The sequence below is a fragment of the Phyllobates terribilis genome, unplaced genomic scaffold, assembly GCF_046119375.1.
Source record: "Phyllobates terribilis strain yellow unplaced genomic scaffold, ASM4611937v1 Scaffold_5__5_contigs__length_657084704, whole genome shotgun sequence".
Taxonomy (NCBI): Eukaryota; Metazoa; Chordata; class Amphibia; order Anura; family Dendrobatidae; genus Phyllobates; species Phyllobates terribilis.
In genome coordinates this window covers 232482504-232498662 of record NW_027362765.1, presented here as the reverse complement: position 1 = coordinate 232498662, position 16159 = coordinate 232482504, and the positions used below count along the sequence as shown (strand labels likewise).

The 16159-nt window shown below is 40.7% G+C and overlaps 1 protein-coding gene across 1 annotated transcript; it reads right to left on the bottom strand.

Moving 5' to 3' along the window:
* Positions 1 to 3615: 3615 nt before the first annotated feature.
* On the bottom strand, positions 3616 to 15387 carry MMP9 (matrix metallopeptidase 9). The gene is made up of 13 exons (XM_073681187.1): positions 15166 to 15387; positions 14710 to 14942; positions 13919 to 14067; positions 12555 to 12683; positions 10830 to 11003; positions 10066 to 10239; positions 9725 to 9898; positions 8033 to 8188; positions 7208 to 7415; positions 6962 to 7095; positions 5248 to 5398; positions 5049 to 5152; positions 3616 to 4074 (listed from the first exon to the last, which is right to left on the bottom strand). The coding sequence occupies exons 1-13, from the start codon at positions 15298 to 15300 to the stop codon at positions 3965 to 3967; spliced, it is 2031 nt and encodes a 676-aa protein (XP_073537288.1). The 5' UTR covers positions 15301 to 15387; the 3' UTR covers positions 3616 to 3964.
* Between the last annotated feature and the right edge of the window lie 772 nt (positions 15388 to 16159).

Below are 16159 nucleotides of genomic sequence, written 5' to 3'. Positions count from 1 at the left end.
GAGAAGAAAGGAGAGTTATGTCATCAGTGACATCTGTTTGAGTGGGAAGTCTGGTCTCTGAGCTCCCAGTTCCCCACGTTCTCTCATTTACAATGCTCACTGACAGTGCACTCTCTTGCTGGTTCCTCGCTTCTCATTAGAGCCAGTGAGGGAGCGCACTGTCACTGCACATTGATTGAAAAGGAATATTGCACAAAGAGTAAGCTTCAGAATTCACAACCAACACATGCACAGTAGTGTAGGGACTAGCCCAACCCTTGAAACAGATGTCACTGATGACGCTTTGTTTCAGGTTGGAGAAAGCAGCTGCGGGAGTGAATGCAACCCCAGCCATTTGATGACATCCTGTTTAAGTAACCCAGCATGGACTGCAGAATCTCAAATGAAATGTCATCAAAATCAAAGTAAAATGAATAAATAAAGCAGATAGAGTAGACAGGGAACGTGTTAGAACCCTCCTGTTAGTTTTTTCTATCTTGTGGTTTGCGGTCATGTCACCATCTGCCTTTATATTCCAGCTCCGCCCGTCTGGCTGTGCTGGACTTCAGTGTTCTACTGTCTCTCTAGCCAGGTGCTTCTGTGCCTTTCTCTGTCAAGTTCGCTTGGTCCTCTGGGACCTCTAGTACTTTTTGTCAGTTTATCTTTTTGTGTTCTGCAACAACTTCTGTTTAGGAGGTGTCCCTTTTTTGTCTCAGTCCTTAGTTCTTTTAGGGACCCCTCCCTTAATTCTATAGGTCTTCGTTCAGACTAGCCGAGGACTTAGGCGGGTCTGTTCACTAGGAACAGGCAGCCTGCTACATCGTAGGGATTCAGCTTAGTCTTACTGTAGGGACAGCTTTCCCCTATCTTTCCTTAGTACTTGTTGCAGATCATAACAGAACGGTAGGGACTTTTTCATCAAAGTTTTATTAGAAAAGCTATTAGGTTTTTACATTAGATAGGCAGACCTTTAGGATTACAATCAACTTTAGTTTTGAACTCCTCTTTAAGCAGGCCATCAGATGTCATGGTAATCCATCAAGACACCGGAAAGCAGATAATTTAAATGCTGCTGTTAGTAATTGACAGCAGCATTTAAATGGTTAAACAACAGCGATTGTTAGAGGCAGATGTTGGCTGTGAAACACAGGCGACATCTATCTGGTATGAAGTGGGCTCATCTCCTGGCCTTGCTCTGCACACGACCTGTGATGAAAATCTACTAGTACTGCCCGCTGGACACTTAGGCCATGGCCCCACTATCAGTATTCAGTCAGTATTTTTTCTCAGGAGTGGAAGCCAAAACCAGGTGAGGAACAATCAGAGAAAGGGTATAATAGAAACCAGTCACCAATTCTGCATTTATCACCCACTCCTGGTTTTGTCTCCCACTCCTGAGAAAATATATTGACCGAATACTGATAGTGGGTCGATGGTCTCAAAGCAAACCTTTCACCAGGTTTGACGGGACCATGACGAGCGACACCTGTCGGACCAGACTGCCCCCCAGATGAGCATAATAAAAGCTATTTTTCTTGTCTTTGCAGGTCTGGGTTTATTATATGAGGGCTGAAAGGTGGTGACCGTATCTCATATCGGTCAAATCTGGTGACAGGTTCCCTTTAAGTCCATAATGAGCAGAGATTTCGATTAATGATTGTTAGGCTACGGTCACACTTTCAGTGTTTGGTCAGTATTTTATATTAACATTTGTAAGCCAAACTCAGGAGTGAAACAATCACAGGAAAAGTATAATACAAACATGTGCACCACCACTGCATTTTTTACCCACTCCTGATTTTGGCTTACAAATACTGATGTAACATACTGAAAAAAAACTGAACATGTGAACATAGCCTTAGGCTATGTGCCCACGAAGCAGAAATGCTCCAGATTTTTTTCCTGAGCGTTTCTGCATCTCCCTGGCAGAAAAAAAGCATGCGGATTGTACATGCGGATTGTACATGCGTTTTCCTGCCAGGGACTTGCGGATGTGAAGCGTTCTTCACATGCATTTCCGCATGCGGGTTGTCAAGCGCTTTCCAAGCGATTTTAGCATCACGTGGAAAGTGCTTGACAACTTGGTCACACTATTTAAATCCATGCAACTGGCATGGATTTATATAGTGTGACCGAAAGAATGGTAAAAAATAACAAAATAAATATTATATTTACCTTCTGATGGCCCCCGGTGTCTTGCCTCACTCCGGCAGCTCGTGGTACACTGAAGGACCGGCCGACGTCAGCGTCGCGTGACTTGTCACAGGTCCTTCAGTCCACCGCAATCTGCCGGCAAGCGAAGACAAGGAGACCGGGGGCCATCAGAAGGTAAGTATAATATTTATTTTTTATTTTATTCTTTTTTTTACAGGTTCTATGGTACCCGGGTCCGGAGGAGAGTCTCCTCTTCTCCAAACCCAGGTACCATCCGCACATTGAAAGGCGTGGAATGCGCATCTACATATACAGTGATGCGGAATCCAAGTGTTCCAATGCAAGTCAATGGCGGAGAAAACGCAGCGCTTCCGCAAAATAATTGGTAGTGCTGTGTTTTTTTCTGCAATGATAATCCGCAGCGGAAATTTCCGCAGCATGTGCACAGCACATGCGGATTATCATTGGGGGACATGGCAGGCCTTCTACCATGCATTTTTTAAGCGTTTCTGCAGCGTTTGTGCCGCTTCGGAAACGCTTAAAAAACGCATCGTGGGCACACAGGCTTATACCAAATCAATTCCCCAAATGATTTGTATCAATCTGTTCAGCTGCTTCCACTCTATAACATACTGCCTGCCTATCAGCTCCTCAGGCTTATTCTTAGTCAATAGTAAAAGTTACCTGTCAGAAACTTTTGTTCACTTCATCCCCTCGCACACCATTAATGTGATTGTGTAGCCCTTTATAGGATAAACCAGCACCAATCGTGCTGCTCCTTACATTTCCCTAACCTCTGATGTATTCCTAAACTAGCAGCACCCTCCCTTCACTGATTGACAGATCATTAGCTTTAGTACACTGGCCACTGACCTGTCATTCAGTCGGGAGAGGCTGCTGCTAGTTCAGAAATACGGCAGAGGATGAGGAGCTGTAAGTGCATCAGCACACCCTAATGCACTTCAAGACTCAACTTCAAAACACAATCTCTGAAGCTGAAACAACACTTTGGGGTCATAAATTAATTGACTGTTTTATCTTTTAAAGGGCTACACAATCCTACAAATGGTTTGGGTGGGTTAAAGTTTCTAACAGGTTCCGTTTAATGAAGTCTGTTTCCTTTTAGTACTTGTTTGACTAACATAGGGGCTTCTGAAGGTGCCAGCTGACTTCAGAGATGCTCAATGTAAACAGGCTTCATAGATCTCCATTGAAAACAATGGCTTCCATTGGGATGAGAGCATGAACATTTTGGTTTCCTCCTCTGCTCATTTTTTCATGGGGGTAAGGGCAGGGTAAAAGAACCAGTCAGCTTACTACCAGGGATTTCCACACACGATAACCCTTTTATGGTGATTTCTGTTTCACATGTCAGCTCTTTTGCTTTCCCTGCTGCCTCCCCAAAATACAGCTTCCATATGATAAAAAATAAGGATGCACAGGTCAAGAAAGAACAGTATTTATTAGAAAAGAAAATATATTATCGAAATCTCTGAAAGGTCACCTTGTCTCGTTTCACTACTGCCACAACTCATCATCTGTCACACAGTTCCGGGAAAGCCTGCGCCAGGCAGACATAGACACACACACATACACACACGTCCCTAGGGGGGGATTAAACATGGAGACCATGTTTACAGTGCCTGAAATTTACAGTTCTTGTAAGAGCACATCTGCTGTGAAGAAGAGGTGGGTTTTCAGGTTCACATATATAAAAACAAAGATTTCCCCGTTGGAAGCTACCGTACTTCTTCTGATCAAACAGCTGTTTAACCCTTTCCTATCTGCCCATCCAACTCTTCGTAAACCAATCTGCACCTTCACTGCAGCTTTAATTTTCTGGACAGCGCAGAAGGTCATATTTCACGTAGCCAACTTTTTCCACTTGCTTACGCCACGTCATACGCCAGAAGAAGAAGTCTTGACAGAAGTAGTATTTACCTGTAAAAACATATTAAAGTTGATATGAGTAGCCTAACAAAATAGTATGACAAGGCTAAAATAAGCTATATCCTCAATAAGACTGATATAGATGGACTGGCCTGTTATTCCTGAATTTTGCTGTCTATATATTCTAGATGTAACATTGGGATCCCCTTGTAGGAATGTTTGTGCCCGCTGCAAGTCCAGTTTAGAAGAACAGCAGAGAGACTATGTTTCTCATCCAGAATTTAAGCAGTTAAAAGGGTTGTCTGGTCTTAGGCTACAAGTCTGAAGTCACTCTATATGACTGCAGACTTGTAAATCCTCACATCATGTGCTCTGCACGCTGAGAGGATTCCCTGGTGCCGGCACTGAAAATGGTGGGAACATGACCACAAGTATGTGATTTGCATACATTTGATCACCTGCCGACTAAACGTGAGTGGCCTCACTCAATACAAGTGTGTTGAGCGAGGCATGACATGTCTAGTTGGAATGTGTCCAGAAGTATGCAAATCGCATACTTATGGTCACATGACTGCCCATTCCCTGATTGCAGATTTGTATCCTGAGGCCGTACAACACTCTTAATTATATATGAATTATTTATTTCCCAATATAGCAACAACATATTCTGCAGAATTGTACAAAAATTGGCACCATTCATATCAGTCACTGTCCCCAATGGTGGTAACAATTTACTTTCCCTATGTTAGGGTCAATTACATAGAAAGCCAATTGACCTCTAGATTAGTCTCTAGGTGAGGGCTGGAACCACGGTTCAATTTAGCAAAGTTGAATTGATCAGTTCTTTTGCCTGGAAGGGAAGGGAACGGGGTCCTCTAAGGACAAGAGAGCTGACACAGCAATGGTTGTGTCACTTTTTTGCAACCCAGCCCATTACCAGCATCCTAGCGTCATGCAAATTGCACATTGTAGTTTACAAATATGTTCTGGAAAAAGAGACGCTTAATCACGATGTACATCATTACCTTGGTACACAAAGACATCATGAGAATCTGTAGGAACCCCAGCAAAATCTTCATCTGTGTTTCGAGGATATCCCTTATCCACAGTTTGTGACTTCACATCAAGTCTATTAAAAACAAAATTACCATTTATATTTCCGTATTAATTACAGATGTTTTTAAAAACTGATAATTTATATTAACACATTCCTAGGAAAGTTACCTCCAGTATTTTTCACCATTGAATAACAGCACCTTTCCATTATCTCGTGTAATAGCACCTAAGATTTTATCAACATCCTTGTCGAATCCTAATTTTTCAAGGCTTCGTGGTCCCAGAACAGTGTTTCCAGTATACTGCCAGAATTTTCGACCTGAAAATGAGTGAGCATTGTGAATGATAACATGCCCCATAAAAACAACCATGTATCTTTACCAAATGACCACAACAATACATTTTTTTAGACATTGATACCTAAGAAGGACCAATGGCTCTAGCTCTAATGCCACATAGGAGGACACCTATACTTAAAGGGGTTATTTGGCCTTAGGCAAAAGTCTGCAGTCACTTCACGTCGACACCGGAGAATCCTCACATTGTGCAGTGCACGCATAGTGAAGATTCACAAGTCTGCAGTCACATAGAGTGACTGCAGACTTGAAGCCTAAGGCCGGACACCCCCTTTTTTAAAGAAAGGTATGATATAATTTAACAACTGGGTGTTATGTTATACTCTGATTTTGTCTAATCAATGCTGACAGTAGCAAACTTTTTAGGGACACACCCCTTTTGGCAAGAGGGAATGCCAACACCCATTTGTCAATTTATTTACACATTTCTAGAAGGAGTTCTAAGAAAAGTTACTTGTGAAATGTTTTGCTATGGGGAAAATAAGTATTTAATTAATCAGATGGGTAAGATCTGGTGACAGGATCTGTTTAAGGGTGTGTGCCCATGATGCGTTTTTCAAGCGTTTTTGCTGCGGAATTTGTGCAGCGTAAACGCTTGTAAAACACTTGGTAATCCGTCCCCCATGGTCCCCAATGACATTCCGCAAGTTCAATGCCCATGCTGCGGAATTTTCCGCAGTGTTTTTGATGTGCGGAAAAATCCGCAACATGTCCATTATTTGTGCGTTTACGCTATGCATGCGGAATTGCCTTTTCAATGCATTAGAAAAACGCAAGGCAATTCCACATGTCCAAAAATGCTTCAAAAACGCTCAAAAAATGCGTGTGAAATTCCGCACGCGTTTTTCCAGGCAAGGACATGCAGAAATGAAGCGGAAATTTCCCGCTTCATTTCTGCATCGTGGGCACATAGCCTAAATGACACTTGTTGGGTGGGGCTGGAATTTTAAGTTATGCCTCTGGGAATGCAGATTCATGTGCACCATCATACGTAATGATGATGTGTGATGACTAGGAATAAAGTTTTGACCTGGCCAGTTATTATTTTCTGATATGTTGCACCTTGTATCACACTGACTGGAAAGTTTGAACATTCATGCTAGTAGTAAGGCCATGGCCCCACTATCAATATTTGGTCAGTATTTGGTCAGCATTTTTTCTCAGGAGTGGGAGCCAAAACCAGGAGTGGGTGATAAATGCAGAATTGGTGACTTGTTTCTATTATACCTTTTCTCTCATTGTTCCTCACCTGGTTTTGGCTCCCACTCCTGAGAAAAAATACTGACCAAATACTGATAGTGGTGCTGTGGCCTAAAGGTCATATATGTAATGCCAGCACATTAAGGTTCTCGATATTCTATTCTCTATATCATGTCCAAAAATAATTCCTGTCTTCAATTGGAAGGATTTAAAATGTTGAAACTTGAAGGTCATAGCATTTAGAATAAGTATGTTGTATAGCATGACTTAAACATTTCAAACTTAAAATTTCAAATTATTAATTTAAGTAATCACTTATCCCTCACCTGCGAAAAAGAAGATCTTCTTGCTTTGTGGGTCCTGGAATACAGTGTCAATATTGGAGGGCAGAGCTGGCCAAGTTTCTGATATTGGGATAGAAGACGTAGGAGGACCTCTGGCAGGTAATTTCCAGTACACTCTGAAACAAAAGTTGAAGGATCTTGTCAACAAAGCAAGAAATATGAGACTACAAATTTGTCTCAGAATTTGCTCCTCCATCAAAATTGCAACCTTTACTGTGTTCCTCTTACCCATCCTTAAAGAAATGAAGGACTCCTTGTATTTCTGCAATGGCGTCAAAAACTTTCACTTTACATGGGTTTTGTGTAGGATCAACAGGGATGTCGGGATTCACAGTGGTGGTGGTGGTGGTAGTGGTGACAGGAACTGAAGGAGTAGTTGTAGGTTTTGGTTTTTTGGTGGGTTTAGGCGGAGTGGGCTTTGGACCAGATCCAGCTCCTAAAAAAAGTAGACAGGAATTAATCAAGCAGTGCTGGCTGTTGCACTATCTGCAATATGCCTGGTAATTAATCACTATGACTTGTTCTGCTGGGTTGTAATATATCATTGAAGTATAGATGGTGACAGTAAAGAACACATTGATTCTTTCTTCTTTTGTGCTTTATTTTTTTAATTACTGCGTTTCTTTAAAGGACCATTAACAAATGAAACAACCGATATTTCATAGGAATCTCCAAGAAAAATATTCCCGTATCCTGTTTTTTTTAATATTCCATTCATTACTGACATTATGCAGTAGAGATACGTGTGCTTTATATAGCACTGCTCTGTTTGTACATATGTAATCAAGAGTTGCCAGGTAATAACCCTAATTCCTCCATCTCTCACCATTGCTACAAAGTGCCAGTCATTGCTGTTCCCGTTACAATCAATCCACATTTACTGGTTGCCCAGCAACAGCACAGTTGCCAGCGAAGATGATTTACGTATGAGGAGAGAAGCAGATCTGGCTGTTTTTAATTATCATAAGTAGCACGCCAATTGGCTGTAAATTGAACAGTGGCAAATACCAAATAAGTACAAAAATATTAATTTGATAACATAGATGTCCATACCATAGAGATACTGTATCCCATTAATGTCATCAGAATGGAGCTCGAAGTCTTTCACATATTTGTACATAGGGTACATCAGTGCATCTTGGATGCTGCTGTGCTCGAGTCCTAATGCATGACCAAACTCATGAGCTGCCACCAAAAACAGACTGTAGCCTGTGGAGAAACAACAAATGTGTGATGGAAATGTGCATGACTGAACACAGACAAGTCATCGGAAATCATGTGAGATTTTAGGATCCATCAAATCCTTCACACTGGAACTAAATTTGTCATCCGTGTGATAATCTACAAAGCAGCCGTATACATGAAGGAAACAAAAGCTTATTTAGGATTTGGAGCTCAAAAATAAAAGGGGCTGTCCACTTCTGGGGACAGAGTTTTTAGCTGAAATGCATGAATTTGGGGCTAAAAATCAAGTTTGCAATTTGGTTCCATTCAAAATTTTGCACCGTTTGGCTTTTACAGGCTTGTTGCTTCCCTGCACATTCAACTTTGATGCGATCTGTGGTCCTAAATCAGCTGAAAAAAGCTAAAAAAAAGACATAAAAGATTTAAAAAGGATTTGGAGCTCCAAAATAAAAGAGGTTTTCCACCTCTGGGGACAGGGTTTTTTCTTTAAATTATATGCATGTGTTATTCTGCAATCAGCAATAGCCAGTGCAACACGGTGGCTATAGAACGCAAACAGAGCAAAATTTTTAATGAAACCCAATCAGAAAACTTTTTAGCCAATAATAAATGCACTTAAGTAAGAAAAAACTGTTCTCTTTAAATTGGACGGGTTGTTCAGCAAGCAAAAATATTTGTTCTAAAAAAAGTAATACTCCCCCTCACCCCATTTTAACACATACCTGATCCACACTGCTGTGTTCAACTAAGGCTCATGTTGACACAACGGATTGCACACTCAGCCAATCACTGTGGCATTCCCTTACCATGTCCCAAATCTTTGGTTTACTTTTCCCTTCCTTTCTACTACTATGAAACCTCTTTAGTGGAAGAGTGCAGCATAGGGTCATATGGCCCATGAAGAAGAGAGGCTCAAACTGATCTAGGCTTCCCCTCCATATGTGTTTCAGAGCAACCTCAGAAGGTGTTTATGGTATTTACATGCTTGGGAAGAAGGAACTTCAAAACTTCTTGTCATATACGAAACAGCATTTCTTCAACATTATGTCCCCAATTTATCAAATACATTTTTCCAGAATTCTGTGGTAAATTACTTTGAAAAGTCGAAAAATCTTTGTGGAACTCGGAGTTGTGCAAAAATGTCAGACTTTTGCTATTTTCACTCCCTTTTCTCCCAGCTCTGCAAAACTGAGCGGAACTGGAACATGACGGGGGCGTGAGACGGTGAGTGCATGACACTGCAATTTGTCTAATACATGACAGGATGTGGTGGCGTCTCTTATGCCAGAAATCTTACTCCAGTCCATGACTGGAGTAAGATTTCTGTCGTGAAGCATAGAGGCTCTTCATACGATCTTGTTTTTAGGCTCTTCACAAATCAGGAGAATAAGACTCCAAGTCATCCCCTTAACAAGACTGGCAAGAATACAGCCAGGCTTGATGCATCGGGGTCCTTGTCTTCTATCGTCTGAGGAAATTTATTGGCATGGGAGGCCTAAACTGAAACTACCACAAAAGAGCCTGAAAGAATGTCAGATGGTATTATGGTATGTACTGTACCTTGGTCTGGGCAAAATCCCCATTTCTGGTCCTGGTCATAGCTGGAGGTTGTTGCACACCATAACTTCTTGTCATTTCGCCCTTCACTTGTACACTGCCGATATGTCTTGCCCAGGAATGTAAAGGGGAACACACAAGGGTCACCTTGAGCATTTCCACCAATTACCGAAGTGTCTGCATGAAAATTGTTCTAATCAGTCATGTTCTCCATTGAAGACCCATATGTTCTTTTATGTCATACCCACATATACCAAATATATCCCACCCCACGTTCATTTCAGAAGTTTACTAAGCCTCCTGTGAAGCCTTATACACTACAAAACACCCACAGAAGAACTTACCTCTGTTAGGACAGAATCCATATTTTTTATCTGTATCATAGTTGGCTGTGGTACTGCACCAGCGATATCCATCTGAACGTCCTTCCGTTGTACAGGAAGAAAAAGACTGTCCATCAAAAGTAAAAGGGAACACACAGGGCTCATCACCACCATTCCCACCAAAAGTGTACAGCACTGCAGAGAAAGCAAAAAGAAACAAATTATACATTTTCTGGTTCCAATGCCCAATGTAGCCCAATGGTTCCTTTTTCTCCTGATAATCTAGGTAAGCGTGTGTTTGGGGGATCCCTGGGACATCTTCTCTCTTGATCAGTGTTATCAGTAAACACTATGATAAGCCATTAATATTTAAGTTATTTAAGTCTTGGAAAACCCCTTTAACACTCACATAATACAAATACCCAATAGCATTGGATGAAAAATTATGACAGCTATGGCTAATTTTAGACCTTGAAGATCAAATAGGAAAGAGGACCTTAAGTATAGTGTTTGATAAAATATATATCAGGTTATGTGCTATGTATAACCAAATCATAAAAGGCTATTAAACTTGAAACCAACTTGATTAATTATTTAACAGCATCTCACAGCATTGTATGTGATAGTTCTCACTTCCTTGGAGAACGTGCAATTTATGATGTTTTATTTACTATGGTTATACAACAGAGTGCGAGTTTTGCAGACTACGTCATTGAAAGCAGTTATTTATAAAAGCACTTTGTCATATTGTATTTTTGCCTGCAGATTATAGATAGTATACTCACACTCGCTAGGGCAGAAACCAAACTTTTGGTCTTCATCAAAGTTGGGGGTTGTACTACACCAGATGTGTCCATCAGATCGCCCAGCACTTGTACAAGAGGTGTATGTCTGACCCTCAAATACAAATGGGAAATGACAAAGCGCTCCATCTGCGTTACCAAATCGAGTCTTCACCACTAGAAGTGCACAAATAAGACAATTGAAAAATGAAGAAAACTGTATAGAACTTACCAAATTAGTTTATTGAAACATAGACGTCAATATATCATTTGCAGGGGGATTTTAAGTTACCGTACTTATCTTTTTTGTTTTGTGGTATTTATGGCTGTTTTTTGGAGGGCAAATTCTTCAAAATGGCTCATGAATGACCTTTATTTTTGTCTTTAACCTGGTTTATAACTTTTGAGCACAAAACTTTGCAAGTTTTGCTATATGTCTCAAAAATTGCACCAAAATATTTGGAGTCCGTAAAATCACTCTAGGGGTGAACAAGAGTACATTTGCGCCAAAGTTTAAGGCTTTAAAAAAAAGCCGCAATTGATGAATCAGCCAAAACCATCTGGAAAATTGAAACTCTGCCTACTATATCAAACCTAAAAATAAAACAAGAAAATACATATAAAATAGACTTTAAAAAAGGCTCAAATTAAAAGAATTAGTTGCAAATGAAAAAAAAGTCAAAAACACCAAAAACTAGACAAAAATTAGGCGCAAATGCAATAGTGAATCACGACCATAGACTTTGGAGGTGAGCCGATTTAAAATGAAATCTAACATTATCCATAAAGATAAATTCCCTAAGGGTGCTTTCACACTGCGTTCTTACCCATGCTCAGTGGTCCCATGAGTGCTGGGGTCCGAACCCCCCGGAAAATGGGATTTGGGCATATGTGCCAACTGGGCCTTTGACTAAAATGGTGCCGACAGAGTCAATGTGTACTCTGAGTGCTTCATTTTCAGGCATATATACCTACTGGAGGTGGACACTCAGATGTACTAGACTGCTTTTAAGAGTCCACCTCTAGTAAGCGTATACGCCCACAAATGATGAACGGCAGAGCCAACGTTGACTCTGTCGGCACCATTATAGTCAATGGCCCCGTCAGCAGATACACCTGAATCATGTTTTGTGGGGGTTTGGGTGCAAGCCCCGACGGAACCAACGAACTTGAGCAAGAACCAATGTGAAAGGGGTCTAAAAAGTGAAGGAAATCTTGCACAGTTTGGTAAAGTCAACTCACTGAAAAGCAAAGGAGATTTAACATGATCAACAAAGAGAAGTTTGCTGAAAAGGAAGAAAACCTAACATGGTTGACAAAGGTGAGTGGTAAAGAAACTCCAACATGGTCTATAAAGAGAAGTGTTCATTTGCACTGTGTTAGTGATCGCACTGAGGCTTTGTCATTTATTTTTCAGTGAAAAATTTCAAAAAGTAAATAGCTGATATCCATTATATAAGGAAAGTAATTATTCGTGCTAACGAACTGTGTTAATTGAAATCTGCCTTAAAGCAAAATAGCTGTTCCCAGCATCCTTCTTCTGTTTGTAGTTAAGCATCTAAGAAAACGGCAAACATAGTGATCAAATCACGGCATATTTTAGGCATCATTGGATATATTTACCTTTTAATGTAACAATTCATAGCTAGTATATATAAAAGGTTAATTTTCTTAATCTTTTGTCTTAAAATAACTGTGATTCATAACCCTATTTGTCATAGTACTTACCCACTCCGGTTCCAAGAGTCCAGTTCTCATCATCATCAAAGTGAGCGTCACCCTGCACACCTTCCCCAGGTGGGTATGCATGAGCCAAAAGACCATCCTTCCCATCGAAAGGATATGGATCTCCATGATCTTTAAAACAGATAATCATTGTTTATTTATAGTGTCAAAATTTAGGATAATACATTTATATTAGAAGTTGCTCTACCAGGTTAGAATTCTTGATTGTTTTTGTTCTTGTTCCAAGGTTGTTTCTCTTAATGGAAACCATTTAGGAAAGTTACACTCCCAGTTACAAGTTTAAGGCTTTTCTGGCAAACTCTGAGATGGACAATATGGGACAGTTTAGTATAGAATATATTATATCCTTTGTAATATCCCTTAGAAGAAACTTAACATAGAGAACACCCAAGAAAAATGATTTCCCAAAGAGGGATGAAACTGATGCATGGAATAACGGCCATAATTTTTTCTTCATAAAGGTTACAAGCTAATGTCAGACTATTGGTAGGAGTATGGGCAGATCAAGACAATAAAACTCAAGCTTTATACACTGTAATATGATTCAACTGCAATAGAAAATATACATTGAGGACAACATAAGTATTTAAAAAGTTGAAGGTATCGGCAGATTTGCCACCATCAGAATCTCGCATTGTTCTAGAACTGTACCTACTTTCCCATTTCAAAGATTTAGTTTACTGACTTATGTCTGTATCTAAATACTGTGACCAAGGCAGAGTTGCTTGATGACACCTGGCAACCCTTGCCACCCAGCACTTGGGTTCTATTGTCTGCCTGTCACACCATCCCCCAACTTTGCCCCATGCTACATTTTAAATGTGTGTTACTGTCCTTGCTCTTAAAGGGAATCTGTCACCAGGTTTGTACCTAATCCGAGAGCAGCATGAGACAGAAACCCTCGTTACAGCAATGTGTCACTTACTGGGCTGATTGATATAGTTTTGATAAAACACTGTATTATCAGCAGGACATTATCACTAGAGGACTAGTAAACCTGCTGCCATTTAGTCCTCCATATTCATGAGCTCTGTATAACCTCACCCCCACCACTGATTGACTGCTTTCTGCCTATGCACAGTGTACACAGAAAGCTCTCAATCAGTGATGTGGCCGGGGTTATACGCAGCTCAGCATTCAGAGAGCTGGTAGATCAACAGCAGAGAAAACAGTGATTTTATCAAAACTACAGCAAGCAGCCCAGTGATACATCCATGGAATCATGGTCTCTTCACCTACATTATGCTATTTCTCATATGGTGTAGCAAAAACCTGGTGACAGATTCCTTTTAACATGTATTTGATTACTAGAACATGGCATGCTGTATAGGGCAGAATGAACTTACTGTCAGAGCCAAACAAGATGTTAATGTCAGGTTCCCCATTGTAGATTCGGGTAAATGTGAGTGGTGTTACATCGCTCCAAACTTTGAAGGCTCGAGCAAAGGCATCATCAGTCACTTCAGGGTCAAGGTCGGGAGAGTAGTTCAGTATCCTACAAGTAAAACATGGCATTAAAAGTGCTGCCAGTGTCTCACCCCTGCACATCAAGTGTTTTAGTCATGTTATACACACATTTTTCAATAGAGTATCCTTGGTATAGTAATAGATTGATGGAAAATGTCCATCGTCGATATAAACCAAGGATATACGGAAAATTATACAAGATATTATATTTCTAATAATGTATGGCAGAACATAGGAAAGAATTTTACTAGTGCAGCTAATGTTATGAGGGTATGTTTGGCGATAGACTTGTGGAATGTTTGCAGTGGCAATCAGCAGAATTGTAAATTCTGCTCTGAAGTATAATAAAGGCTATAAGTCAAGATAAGTAAGGTGGTCACAAAGTTGTTTCACTGACTCCGTATCTCACATTAAGGGCACAGTGAGATGGCCGTATAAATCGGACTGAGATGGGACTGGAGTGCACGGACTGACTGGCAGGTTTCCTGACCCGAGCGTGACAGCTTCATATATTTCTATGCAGCTATCACGCTTGGGTTGGGAGAACCGCCAGCCAGTCCATCCATTGTGGTACGATTTATACGGCAGTCTGATTACGCCCATACAATGAGCTCTGGTATAACAATCATCACAAATACACCGGTAAGAACAAATGGGAGAGGTTACTTACTTGTATGTGATATCATTATGATCCCACTTTAAATCTCCTTCAAATGTCTGAAATTTGCCCACATCTGGCACACCACATCGGGGGCTATTAATGGCCTTCATCGTTTCTGCATTAAGCTCCCCAGTTTCTTTAAGTCCCATTTTCTTCTGCATTCTGGTGAGTGACCTCTTCAGGGACACTTGGCTTTCTCTTCCATGTTCCAGGGCCAAGTAACCAAAACGTACTAGGTATTTCTGTGAAGAAAATGGCATTTATGCATGGCTATATAAGCAAGATATTAATGCAGATAATTCTAGGTACAGATACATTGTATGTTAAAAATGATTAATAAAGTCGAGTCATTAATTTGGCAAATGGAATTATTGATGATTTTAATCAGGATAAACATCATGTATATGTCCAAGGGGGCAAAAATGGCAAAAAGAAAGTGCTGAAAATACTGTAAGAGTATTTTACCTCCGCTGCCTCCAGGTCACTTAAGTTGCTTCGTATGTCTGCTGGGAATATTACAGATACGGGCTCATGCTGGGATGTTGGAGCAGAATGACTCCAAGCACACAAGGTGCCAAGTAGGACCAGAAGTGCCAGCATTCTCGAGGTGACAACCAGAACCAGCTCCTTTTCTTTCCTTGTCTCCTGTCTGCATGCTCCTGTTTATCTCAACTATATATATACACCTTAACGGCTGAATCACGAAAACCTCAGACCACAAGATTGTAACACATGGTATGTAAGGGGAGGGGGAGCTGTGTGTCACACTTGTACACCAGCAGGAATGGAGGGGAGGGGGTGTAAGTGTGTCACACAGATTAAAAATAAAAACGACAGACATTTCATCATTGTTGTGTCAACAGCGTAGAGTCACTTCCTGACGAAATACGCAACAAAAACATCGGCCAGAAATTCTGTTCCCCAGAAAAATTTCACCTGAAAAAGCGCAGTAAAACCCCTACAAAAACAAGCCAAACTTAGTGCACAATAATGCACACGTTCAGCACATATTCAGCCTTTTGTTACTTCTTTAATCAATTCAGGGTTCGGAAACCATGAAGCGGTAAATGGAAGTAACATATTAATTCTTCGAGCGGCTTCATTTGGAAGCCAACCAATCTGTATAACTGAAAATATAGGGTGAAGACGCCACCAAAAAAAGCAATAGCAAAACCACCAGTGACGTCGCTTCAGGATAAAGACCGCCGACTTTTTCATGTAGCATCTGTGACTAGGCAAACTCAGCGGATCTGCTGTCGGAATTAAGACATTGGGTACACATACTGTTAAGACCACGTTCACACATTCAGTATTTGGTGAGGTTTTTTTACCTCAGTATTTGTAAGCCAATACCAGGAGTCAGAGGAAAAGTATAATAGAAACACGTCACCACTTCTGGATTTATCACCCACTCCTGGTTTTGGCTTACAAATACTGAGGTGAAAAACTCACCAAATAC

Bases quoted from the DNA above. Each gene is read 5' to 3' on its own strand.
- MMP9 (XM_073681187.1), bottom strand. From the start codon at position 15,300: ATGCTGGCACTTCTGGTCCTACTTGGCACCTTGTGTGCTTGGAGTCAT. The intron at 12,684-13,918 runs GTAAGTTCATTC...TCTGTTTTAAAG, and splicing joins CATCTTGTTTGGCTCTGACA to ATCATGGAGATCCATATCCT. The intron at 7,416-8,032 runs GTATGGACATCT...TACTTTTTTTAG, and splicing joins TGGGATACAGTATCTCTATG to GAGCTGGATCTGGTCCAAAG.